The sequence below is a fragment of the Pollachius pollachius genome, assembly GCF_949987615.1.
Source record: "Pollachius pollachius genome assembly, chromosome: 4".
Classification (NCBI taxonomy): Eukaryota; Metazoa; Chordata; class Actinopteri; order Gadiformes; family Gadidae; genus Pollachius; species Pollachius pollachius.
In genome coordinates, this window is record NC_136937.1 from 3,334,705 (window position 1) to 3,347,204 (window position 12,500).

At 51.1% G+C, this 12,500-nt stretch overlaps 1 protein-coding gene across 1 annotated transcript in view; it reads left to right on the forward strand.

Annotated features, from left to right (window-relative positions):
* LOC307074832 (SLIT-ROBO Rho GTPase-activating protein 1-like) overlaps positions 1 to 12,500 on the forward strand; it is a gene marked incomplete at both ends in the record, with an annotated part of 40,554 nt that overhangs the window by 11,900 nt on the left and 16,154 nt on the right. The window contains 8 exons of the mRNA XM_079735210.1: positions 601 to 655; positions 857 to 964; positions 4,145 to 4,207; positions 5,005 to 5,199; positions 6,347 to 6,475; positions 7,614 to 7,835; positions 8,846 to 8,947; positions 11,839 to 12,036. Coding sequence (XP_079591336.1) covers positions 601 to 655; positions 857 to 964; positions 4,145 to 4,207; positions 5,005 to 5,199; positions 6,347 to 6,475; positions 7,614 to 7,835; positions 8,846 to 8,947; positions 11,839 to 12,036 — 1,072 coding nt within the window. The remainder of the gene's footprint in view (positions 1 to 600; positions 656 to 856; positions 965 to 4,144; positions 4,208 to 5,004; positions 5,200 to 6,346; positions 6,476 to 7,613; positions 7,836 to 8,845; positions 8,948 to 11,838; positions 12,037 to 12,500) is intronic.

Sequence of the window (12,500 nt, forward strand, 5' to 3'; positions counted from 1 at the left end):
ATTGCGCCGGATGCAAGATAGGGGCCCACTGTGTGCGTGCGGTTCTGTTTTTTCTGTATGTGTCTCTGCGTGTGTGTGTGTGTGTGTGTGTGTGTGTGTGTGTGTGTGTGTGTGTGTGTGTGAATGTATCAGTGACTGTGTGCGTGTGGTTTTGTTTTTTCTGTATGTGTCCCTGTGTGTGTGTGTGTGTGTGTCTGTGTGTGTCGGGTGTGCATGTGTGTATGGATGAGTGACTGTGTGTGTGTGGTTTTGTTTTTTCTGTATGTGTGTGTTTGTGTGTGTGTGTGTGTGTGTGTGTGTGTGTGTGTGTGTGTGTGTGTGCATGTCTGTGTGTTTCTCTATGATCATTTGTGGAAATGTTTGTCAAAAGTATTGTAATTCTATCTTTTTAATTAAAATAACCACCTAGGATTCTCTGCGAAACTGAAGTCATCGGGGCTAACTTTCACAACAGTTTGTGGGGGAACATTCCGGAGGCAAAATGTGATTTATCTTGCTGGGCAGCGGAAGAGGAGTTGAATCCTTTTTTCTGCCTCAGTCTGTCCGTCCGTCTGTCTGTGTGTTTCTCTCTCACTCTCTCTCTCTCCATCTTTCCTCTAGAAAGGACCAGAATCTTCTGTCTCCAGTCAACTGTTGGTACCTGCTGCTCAACCAGGTAGACAGAGGCTGTATGTGTGTGTCCGTGCGTGTATTTGTGCATCTGTGTGTGCGTGCGTGCATGCGTTCGAAAACTATTCAACCTTCAGACTAGTTGACAATGATTCCCAACCAGGAAAACGTCCTTTCTTTTCAATCTCCCCCACCCTCCCTCCCTCTCCCTCCCCTCTCGCTCTCTCTCCCCCCCTCCCCCGTCCAGGTGAGGCGTGAGAGCAAGGACCACGCCACGCTCAGCGACCTCTACCTGAACAACGTCATCACACGCCTCACGCACATCAGCGAGGACTCGGCACGCCTTCTCAAGAGGGTGAGTGTGTGTGTGTGTGCGTGTGTGTGTTTGCGTGTGTGTGTACATATGTGTGTGTGTGTGTGCCTGTGCCTCTGTGAACGTGTGTGTGTGTGTGCATGCATGTGTGTGTGCTTGTTTGTGTGTGTGAGTGTGTGTACGTATGTGTGTGTGCCTGTGCTTGTGTGTGTGTGCATGCGCGTGTGTGTGTGTGTACGTGTGTGAGTGTGTGAACGTATGTGTGTGTGTGGGTGCTTGTGGTTTTGTGTGTGTGTACACGGAGGTGCATTGTGTGTGCATCTGCGAGTCCGTGGGTGTTTGTATGCATGCGTGTGTTCGCGTTGTCTCCGTGTACGTGTGTCTATGTGTGTGCTTGTGTGTGCATATGTGTGTCTCCCGCTCCTCAACTGCTCTGTTAAAGTAAGTAAGTGGACTGGGTTCCTCCCCTGAGGACTGAGAGGAACTCGTGTACCGGATCTCCGGTTCTTTAAATAGACCTCGGCCCGGAGGAGAGGCCTCAAGTTGACATATCTCAGAGGCTGCTGTGCTGAAGCCTCCCAGAGCCAAAGTTCTTCGTCTGCCCACGTCCGCTGGTTAGTTTGAGGTCAAATCGGAAAACGGACAAAAACAACAAAAAACTGACAAACAACAAAACGGGCAAACAACAAAACGTCAACGTGAACGCTGTACGCTTGACTAGAGACGGTGAATGTACGGCGGGCGAGAGCCGTTGAAATGTGTGGGTGACCATAATTACATTTACTGCTAGGATAAGATAGTGCACAAACCAAGTACTGTAACTGAGTACGACATGCAATAAGTGCGTACATAAAGTGCCAGGACGTACAACATACAATAAGCAGAAGGAGTGGTAGGGGCTGGCTCTGCAGGGTCTAGGTGAACTCTGAACAGGTGAGTCTTGAGTCTTTTGCGGAAGCTGGTGAGCGACTTAACGGGACGTAAAAGGGGCGCCATTTTAACCAGCAGGTGTGGGGGGTGCCTTGCCATTATGAGCCATTTAAAACAGGCTAAATGGGGCTCCTATACAACAGCCTACTTCTTTGTAAGAAGCGTCCTTATTTATTTTACTTTTATTTTGCTTTCAACAAAAAAAAAAACGGGTTTGTAATGTTTGTAGAACAGTCGTACCGAAGCAAAGTCCTCGTGTGAGCGTGAGGAAGCTAGCTCGGCTTGTTGACTTGTAATTCGGATTTGGATGGTGAACGCGTCTGAAAGTAGTCAGTTAGGCAGTCCCTAATCCCGGCCCGGTCGTCTGGGGATAGCTCCCTTCTGTGTACCTTCTACGCTCTATAACCAGATTATGACTTTCCTCTGCACCCACACCGGCTACATGCTGCCTGGGCTAATCCCACCCAGCTAAATACCGTTTTACCGTCTTAGCATCGCCCACTTGTCAGCCAAGAAAAAGGCAACGCCGAAGTTTTTAAACATGAGACCATGTTTAGAAGTCTCGTCCGAACCCGCTGGGCTTTGAACGCACCTCGTGAAAACTAAGCAGGGAGAGGGGCGTCTGTCTAAACAGATAGATAATAAAATTAACATAAATAATGTATGTACATTCTATTTGGTTATGTAATCATGAACATAAAAGGCTACTAAGTACCGTCTTAACGACGCCCGTTTGAAAGCCAAGAAAAAAAGCGACACGGAAGTGTTAAAATATGAGATTGTGTTTAGCGGTCTCGTCCGAGCACGCAGGGCGTTGAACGCACCTCGTGAAAAACCAAGCAGGTATGCAGATAAAAATAAAATGAACGTAAATATTGTATTTGCATTCTATTTGGTAGTGTAACCACGAACATTAAAAGGTTACTAAATACCGACTGAGCGACGCCCGTTTGTAAGCCAAAAAAAGCGTACGGAAGTTTTTATAAACAGGGCAGGTATGAGAGGGCGTTCTCCCTCCTCCCGGATGGAGGAGCGTTCAGGGTCTCCTGTAACAGCGTTTCGTTAAGTACAGTCGTGGAGGCGCACAGCAGCCGTTGATTTTAATGAATAGTAAAGTCTTCGTTCCCTTGAGAGAAACACGGGGAGCCGCCTCTGAGTTACACAAATGAAACACACGCCCGCACACAACTACACAAAAACACACACACACGCGCGATCTATGCGCACACGCACGCGTGCACGCTGCCTATGAGTTTAATGAGTAAAGCAACACGCGCCCGGACACAAGCGTGCGCGCGCGCACACACACACACACACACGAGCGCGCCGCCTCTGAATTGAAGAGATGACACAAACACGCCACCCAAACACACACACGCGCGACCTATACGCACACGCACACACAGGTGCACGCGCTCTGCCTCCGAGTTTAGCGCGCTGCGTTCATTATTAATCCGCGTTCCGCCCCGTATTTTATTCATGACTCCTAAAGTGCAGCGGGTGCCGGCAGCGGTGCGCTGGCAGACCTTCATCACTCCTCGCCTCTCGACTCCCATCCTCTTCCTCTCGTAAATAAGGGGCCCCGGAACCCAGACGGACAGGGCTCCGGTGGCCGGGGGACCCGTAATGGCCCCCGCGCGTCCCCGCGCCTTCAGCAGCGGTTTCTAACCGGGCTGGAGGTGAGCCGGTCCGTTGCGGAGCGTTACACGTGATGTAAAATTCATGCGCCATAACTCCTTCCCAACTCGGTGGAGGGTTTTCAAATAGTGTTTTTTTTTATGGGGGAGAAGGGGACGCCAAACACAGAATAGTACATTTGGTGGTTTGTGTGTTGGTTTATTCCTGTGTGTGTGTGTGTGTGTGTGTGTGTGTGTGTGTGTGTGTGTGTGTGTGTATCTATTTGAATGCATTTTTTGATGTTTCCCATCCTGACATTTTTTGCCGAGAAACCTTGGAGTGAAAGCAAAAATAAAATCGTCACTTTACCTGACATTTCTGTCCCTTGTACTGACTGTGTTTCCCTACATGTCTGTCCAATGTGCTTAATCTTTCTGTCCATTTCTGTCCTTTATACTTATAGTGTTCCTGACCGTTTCTGCTCCTTCTGCTTGATCTTTCTGTCTTTTATCTGTCACTAGTACTGACAGTCATTCTGTCAGTTTCTGTCCTTTATACTTGACGTTCCTGTCCGTTTCCGTCCCTAGCGCTGACAGTCTTTCTGTCCACTTCCTTCCTTTCTGTTTCGACCTCCTTCTCCTCACTGCCGCCCTGCCTGCCCCGTCTCTCTTCCAGAGTAAAGAGATCACCTTCCAACTGCAGGAGGATCTCATGAAGCTTCTCAACGAGCTCTACACTGTAAGCCGCCGAACCCTCCAATTAGAGAGCTAGTGAACGCCTACCGCAGACTGGCAGAGAACACTGACAATAGCCACGATGACGCTCTTAATAATGATGATAATGGTGATGATAATGGTGATGATGATGAACGCTGTCTCATGATAAATGTCTGAACTCCTCCGGTACCTCCCTCGGGAATCCGTTCTTGCTCGGACCGTTTGATAAATAACAAGCGGTTGAATCATCTGCGTGTTGATCGGACCCAACACCCGGACACAGACACTTTTATCCAAAGGGACTTACAATAAGTATATTTGTCAGAAGAAAGAGAAACAACAATATATCGCTGTCGGTACAGTAAGGATGTTAATAGAAACAAGTGCCCAGCACTAACAGTCGCTAGGTTAACCCGTTACACGTAGACAACAAAGATAGCTTGGATAAGATGCGCCACGATGCTAAGTACTATTTTTAAGTGCAAGGATGTACAACATACAATAAGTGCGTACATTAAGTGCCAGGAAGTACAAACATTCAAAAGGTGCGTACATTAAGTGCCAGGAAGTACAAACATTCAAAAGGTGCGTACATTAAGTGCCAGGAAGTACAAACATTCAATAGGTGCGTACATTAAGTGCCAGGACGTACAAACACACAATATAAGGTGTGGGGGGGGGTAAGTGTGAGGTCTGAACAAGTGAGTCTTGAGACTTTTTCGTCTAGTAGAAACGATGTTCAACCTGGACACAACCCTTCCCTGGTATGGCTCTGGGTTGGTCTGGACTTCACCAGCTTGTCTCTGCTCCGGTGGCCAGGTGATGAAGACGTACCACATGTACCACGCCGAGACCATCAGCGCAGAGGCCAAGCTGAGGGAGGTGGAGCGCCAGGAGGGCCGTGTCAAGGGCGTGTCCGGGTCCGGGGGGGTGGAGCCTGTCTTCGGCCTGCGCATCGAGGAACGCCACCAGCGACGCAACGCCGCCCGCAAGATGGAGAAGATGAGGGAGAAGGTAGGCGTGGCCTAGCGTGGCGTGACCCTGCCCATTCACGTGTTATATCCTGCTGGGGATGACTTTTTTTTAAACGCCCACATGGTAAGGGAAAGATGGCAGCTCGGATGATGTTCGAGGTAAATGTTAAATGGACTGCATTAATGCAGCGCTTTTCTAACCAGTGGCCACTAAAAGCGCTTTAAAATATTGCCTAACATTCACCCGTTCATGCACACATTCGCACACCGACGGCGGCGTCAGCCACGCAAGGCAACGGCCGACTCGTCAGGAGCAGTCAGGGTGAGGCGTCTTGCTCAGGGACACCTCGAAACTCGGCTAGGAGGAGACTGGGATCGAACTAGCAACCTTCCAGTTACCAGTCGACCCGCTCCACCTCCTGAGCCACCTGCCGCCCACTCTCATCAATGGGGTGGGGCGTGCAGTCTCCCCCCGGGCAAAGAAAAATATCTACAAATAATCATTTATTTGTGATTATTTGTATCTTTTACGGTTGCCTTAATAGAGCTTAATCTGGAAGGACAGGCAGTTTCTGAAGACCCGCCAGATAACCTAGCACTCTGCGTTTTATTTCTGGTTATTTAACCGTGATTAAATCACTATCGAGTGCTCGCTCGGTGCTCGATCAAACGTAGCGTAGCTTCTGCTGTGTTTTTATAATGGGTCATAACTTGGGTGCGTTTTTCTTTTCCGTTTTTTGGCGGCGGACTTCCGCACATGCTAGCAGAGAATATTTTACTTTACGTTCTTACTTTTTCAAGCAAAGTATAGAAAAGAAAGAAAATAGAGATTAGGATAGAAAATACTTTCGTGTTTACTTTTTGCATGCAAAATGTAGACACTAAAATATTTTCTTTTCTATTCTCATTTATTTATACTCTGTAGAGAGAATAGAATAGAAAAAACTTTAGTGTATACTTTTTGCATGCAAAATGTAGACAATAAAATATTTTCTATTCTATTCTATTTTATCTATTATTTCTACTCTTTGGAGAGAATAAAAAGTGTCTATTTTGGCAAAAAAAAAAAAAGTAGACACTTAAGTATTCTCCATTCTCTTCTTGCACAGTGGTACATTTAATCAGATCTAATCTAATCCAAACACTGTGGTGTCAACCTCCTCTTCCTCCCCTGTCGTCCGGACCAGAGGAAGGCCAAGTACTCTGAGAACAAGCTGAAGACTCTGAAGGCCCGCAACGAATACCTGCTCACACTGGAGGCCACCAACGCCTCGGTGTTCAAGTACTACATCCACGACCTGCCCGACATCATAGACGTGGGTACACACACACTGTGTCAGGGTCCGTGGGTACACACACACTGTCGTCATGGTCCGTGGGTACACACACACTGTGTCAGGGTCCGTGGGTACACACACACTGTCGTCAGGGTCCGTGGGTACACACACACTGTCGTCATGGTCCGTGGGTACACACACACTGTGTCAGGGTCCGTGGGTACACACACACTGTCGTCAGGGTCCGTAGGTACACACACACTGTCGTCAGGGTCCGTGGGTACACACACACTGTGTCAGGGTCCGTGGGTACACACACACTGTCGTCAGGTTCTGGCTGTAATGGCACGCTTTGGGAACCGTTTAGGACCTTTTGAGGGGTGTCTTTGTTGTGTTATTGATGTCATTAACCCCAAGGTTGTGAATTCAAGGCTGTTCTCTCTGTGTCATTCTGCTCCAGTCTCGAGTCAAGCATGTGGAATTTTTCTGTATTTCAGACGCTTTACTTCAGATGGAAGTTGGAAACACAGACACAGACGCGCGCACGCACACACACACACACACACACACACATACACACACAGTTGAAAACACAAACACACAAGCACACAGTTGAAAACACAAACACAGTCTCAAACCCGACGGTGAAACCTAACTGATCACATTTAAAGTTGTTCCCCTTTTCCCACGTTTCACCTCCACTCCCCTGGAGGGAGACTGAGCACCTTAAACCCCCGTTTACCATGGCAACCACTGACCCCTGTCCCCCCCAGTGCTGTGACCTGGGGTACCACTCCAGCCTGAGCCCCCCTTGGTTACCATGGTAACCACTGACCCCTGTCTCTCCTCCCCAGTGCTGTGACCTGGGGTACCACTCCAGCCTGAGCCCCCCTGGTTACCATGGTCTCCACTGACCTTTGACCCCTCCCCCCCAGTGCTGTGACCTGGGGTACCACTCCAGCCTGAGCCCCCCTGGTTACCATGGTAACCACTGACCCCTGTCTCTCCCCTCCAGTGCTGTGACCTGGGGTACCACTCCAGCCTGAGCCCCCCTGGTTACCATGGTCACCACTGACCTTTGACCCCTCCCCCCCAGTGCTGTGACCTGGGGTACCACTCCAGCCTGAGCCCCCCTCGGTTACCATGGTAACCACTGACCCCTGTCTCTCCTCCCCAGTGCTGTGACCTGGGGTACCACTCCAGCCTGAGCCGCGCCCTGAGGACCTACCTGTCGGCGGAGCTGAGCCTGGAGGCGTCCCGCCGGGCGGGGCTGGAGGTGCTGGAGGGGGCGGTGGAGGGCCTGGACCCCGCCCGCGACCGCCAGCGCCTGCTGGGGCTGTACCCCACCGCCTTCTGCCCCCCCGCCCGCTTCAGCTTCCAGGCCCACATGGGCGACATGGTCAGTGGCTGGGTCAGTCGCCCTCACCCCCTTACCCGCTCACCCACTCACCCCCATCACCTCCTCACCCCCTCAACTCCTCACTCGCTCACCCCACTCACCCACTAACGCCCTAATCTCCTTACTCCCATCTCCATATCACCCTCTTACCCCTTCACCCACTCAACCAATCAGCCCCATCACCTCCATCATCCACTCACCTCACCCTCTCACCCACCACCACCACCACTAGGTGCTCATACCTGCAGTATCTTGCACCTCACCGGTTGCTAGCTCGGCTCTTTCAACCTCAACAAGGCCTGTTTGAATGAATGAATGAGTGGCTGAGTAGTTCTGGTGTTGTTAACTCCTCACATCAGCGGGTTGGCTCCTAGCGTCCAGTGTGTTTAGCGTCCAGCAGGACAAAATCTGGACGGTCCAGAATGCACGCGAGGATGTTTAATCAATTATTCAAACGATTCCGGTGTTTTGAGTGGTGTCTCACGTTTCCTCACGCCGAATATCTCCTCTAGTGACCCACGACCGGGCGTATTGCTATCAGAGGAGGCAACATGCTATCGCTAAGCTTGTCGCACCCGCTTGTCCTGTGTTTCATTCTCGTATTCTTCATTGATACGGCGCTTTTCTAACCAGCGGTCACTCAAAGCGCTTTACAATACTGCCAAACATTCACACACACATCCACACACCGCCAGGCGGTATCAGCCACGCAGGGCAACAGCCAGCTCGTCAGGAGCAGTCAGAGTGAGGCGTCTCGCTCAGGGAAACCTCGACACTCAGCTAGGAGGAGCCGGGGATCGAACCAGCGACCTTCTGGTCACCGGCCGACCCTCTCTACCTCCTGAGCCACATGCCCGCAATACTGCACAGCGACACACGCACGCCACATGACCCTGACTGCCCATCCGTGACCTTTCAGCCCCCGCCCTGGCCTCTCGTTAGAGCTCATTGGTTGTCACAGGTGGGTATTGACGGGGGTGGGCGTGGCCTTGGTTCTCATTGGTCTGCAGGTGAACCAGATCGCCGCCCAGCCCCAGGTCCAATCAGAGCTGACGCTGCGTCTCACTCAGCTCCAGACTCGCCTGGCCACCCTGAAGATCGAGAACGAGGAGGTGAGACGCACGCACACACGCACACACACACACACACACACACACACACACAAACACATAGAAACGCATTCAGGCAACCAAACACATGCACGCCCACACGCCTAAGACACACACACATCGGCATGCATGCAGGCTGTCAGGCATGGACGCACACATACGCACACACGCACATGCGCTCACACACGTGCACACCAACACATGAGCAGGCGTGCATGCACACACGCGCATACATGCACGCACAAGCATACGCAGAATGCACACACGCATGCATGCACATGTCCCTGCAGGCTGGCACACACGCACGCACACACAAACAAACACACGCACGCATGCACGCACACACCCACTACAACACTGGGGGGGCTGATTCGGTACCTTGATGTCACTATGCCAGCCGCCTCGACCAATCAGAAACCACAGCCTCAGACACGTTTTGGTTTTTCTGTTTAGTGTTATGTTGATGGCCGAGACCGGCGGCAGTCAGCGAACAGGACACGGGAAATAAACCGGTGTCTAAAAATAATTCCTGCTACCAACAACAAAAAAAGAAAAGCTCAAAGGCTGCACATGAACAGGCTGCCGTCCGAAGAGCTTCTGGAGTATGAAGAGTTATGGGATGGGCTGTGTGAATATGTGTTGAGACGGGGGGGGGGGGGGGGGGGGGGGTGGGGGGGGGGGGCAGCTGTTAAATCACCCTGAAGGGAGTAGAAATGCTGATTTATTCTGGATTAATGAGTCTGCGTCTGTGTCTCGGATACTCTCTTACACACAAACACACGCACAAACACAGCAGTGCAAAAAACACACACAGACACACACACAAACACAGCGATACAAAACACCCTCAGACGCAGACACAGCCAGACAAAACACACAGAGACGCACACACACACACAACGGTACAAATCACACACACACACACACACACACACACACACACACTCATAGTCTCATTATCATATTTCCAATAAACAGCTCTGTCTTTCATGACCTATGCTGCATACAAAACCCACTCTATACACCCAGAGCGCATAATCCCTTACTTTACTACACCACCGCATAAATACAAAGACTTTTCTTGCTCATTATTCCACTGAAGCTTTTTTTATACTTTGTTCCATTTTTCAGTCCGTTCTAAAAGCCCTATTTCTGTCAGAGCGTACTGTACCTTGAGTTGGTCTGTGGTGTACTCACCGTACGGGTCAATACCGTCCCCTTATTACAAAGAGACACAGCTCACACACAATATACCCCCGTGGGTTTGAGTGTGTGTGTGTGTGTGTGTTTTAAACTGTGTGTGTGTGTCTGTCTGTGTGTGTTTTCAACTCTGTGTGTGTGTGTGTCTCTGTGTCTGTCTGTGTGTGTTTTCAACTGTGTGTGTGTGTGTGTTTTCAACTGTTTCTGTGTGTGTTTTCAACTGTGTGTGTGTGTGTGTGTGTGTCTCTGTGTCTGTCTGTCTGTGTTTTCAACTGTGTCTGTGTGTGTGTGTGTTTTCAACTGTTTCTGTGTGTGTTTTCAACTGTGTGTGTGTGTGTGTGTGTGTGTCTCTGTGTCTGTCTGTCTGTGTTTTCAACTGTGTGTGTGTGTGTGTGTGTGTGTGTGTTTTCAACTGTTTCTGTGTGTGTTTTCAACTCGGTGTGTGTGTGTGTGTGTGTGTGTGTGTCTCTGTGTCTGTCTGTCTGTGTTTTCAACTGTGTCTGTGTGTGTGTGGTGTGTGTGTGTGTGTGTGTGTGTGTCTCTGTGTCTGTCTGTGTGTGTTTTCAACTGTGTGTGTGTGTGTGAGTGTTTTCAACTGTTTCTCTGTGTGTTTTCAACTGTGTGTGTGTGTGTGTGTGTGTCTCTGTGTCTGTCTGTCTGTGTTTTCAACTGTGTGTGTGTGTGTGTGTGTGTGTGCGTGTGTGTGTGTGTGTTTTCAACTGTTTCTGTGTGTGTTTTCAACTCGGTGTGTGTGTGTGTGTGTTTTCGTCTGTGTGTGTTTTTTACTGTGTGTGTGTGTGCCTGTGTGCGCTGTTCTTTTCATGCTCACTGATATTCTGCTGACATTCATGAACACACCCTTGATGTTAGTGAACCGTGCTCACACCAGCTCACCGGATTCGCTGGTGTGATCGATCACATGATCGATGGAGTCACATGACGCTGGCGGGCGTGCGGTCACACTCCTCCTAGTCGATGCTCGTCCTTACCTCCTGCCAACGATGTTTGATGTTTTATTATCAAGGGATTCACTAGCTGGAAATGTCGACGGATTAACTGTTAATAATAATAATTATTATACATTTGATTTAAAAAAAATAATATTCATGTTCTATTTGCGATTTTGTTTCTTTCTCCTTGATGCTGAACCTCTTAGCTAGCAAGGTGCAACCTTGCTAAAAGCTACACCTCCCTCCCTCGCCTCTCTCCCCTCTCCCCCCTCTCCTCCCCTCTCCTTCTCCCCTCTCCTCCCCTCTCCTCTCCCCTCCTCCTCATCTCTCCTCCTCCTCCTCCCCCGTCTCTCCTCCCCTCTCCTCCTCCTCCCCTTCCTCTCCTCCTCCCTCTCTCCCCCCCCTTCCCCCCTCTCTCCTCCCCTCTCCTCCCCCCTCCCCCCTCTTCCCCCCCTCTCTCCTCCCCTCTCCTTCTCCCCTCCCCTCTCCTCCTCCTCCCCTCTCCTCTCCCCTCTCCTCCTCATCTCTCCTCCTCCCCCCTCTCCCCTCCCCTCTCCTCCTCCTCCCTGTACCCTTCTCCCCCCTCTCCTCCTCCTCCCCTCTCCTCTCCCCTCTCCTCCCCTCTCCCCTCTCCTCCCCCCTCTCTCCTCCTCCCCGTACCCTTCTCCCCCCTCTCCTCCTCCTACCCTCCCCCCCTCCCTCTCCTCCTCTCCCCATCTCCCCCTCTCCTCCCCCCCCCCCCAGGTGAAGAAGACGTGGGGGGCCACGCTGACCACGCTGCAGGACATGACGGTGCCGGACGACTCGGACGTGTCCGGGAGCTTCACCCACAGCCCGTCCTCCGAGTCGGTGAAGTCCAGCGTGTCGGACGGCTACCTGAACAAGCCCAGCCTGGCCAAGAGGAGGGCCAACCAGCAGGAGACAGAGCTCTTCTACTTCACCGTGAGCACGCACACACACGCACGCACACACGCACGCACGCACGCACGCACACACACACACACGCACACACAGGCACACACACACACACGCACGCACGCACGCACGCACACACAGGCACACACACACACACACACACGCACACACACGCACACACAGGCACACACACACGCACGCACGCACGCACACACAGGCACACACACACACACACACGCACACACACACAGGCACGCACGCAGAGATGCACACGCACGCAGACGCGCGCACACACACACACGCACACACACACAGGCACACACACAGAGATGCACACGCACGCAGACGTGCACACAGGCATGCGCACACACACGCATACATACGCATGCACATGCACACAAGAACACAGGCATGCACACACACACACACCCTACAACACACACACACACACACAGATGCAAACAGGGCATACACACACACACACGCTTACA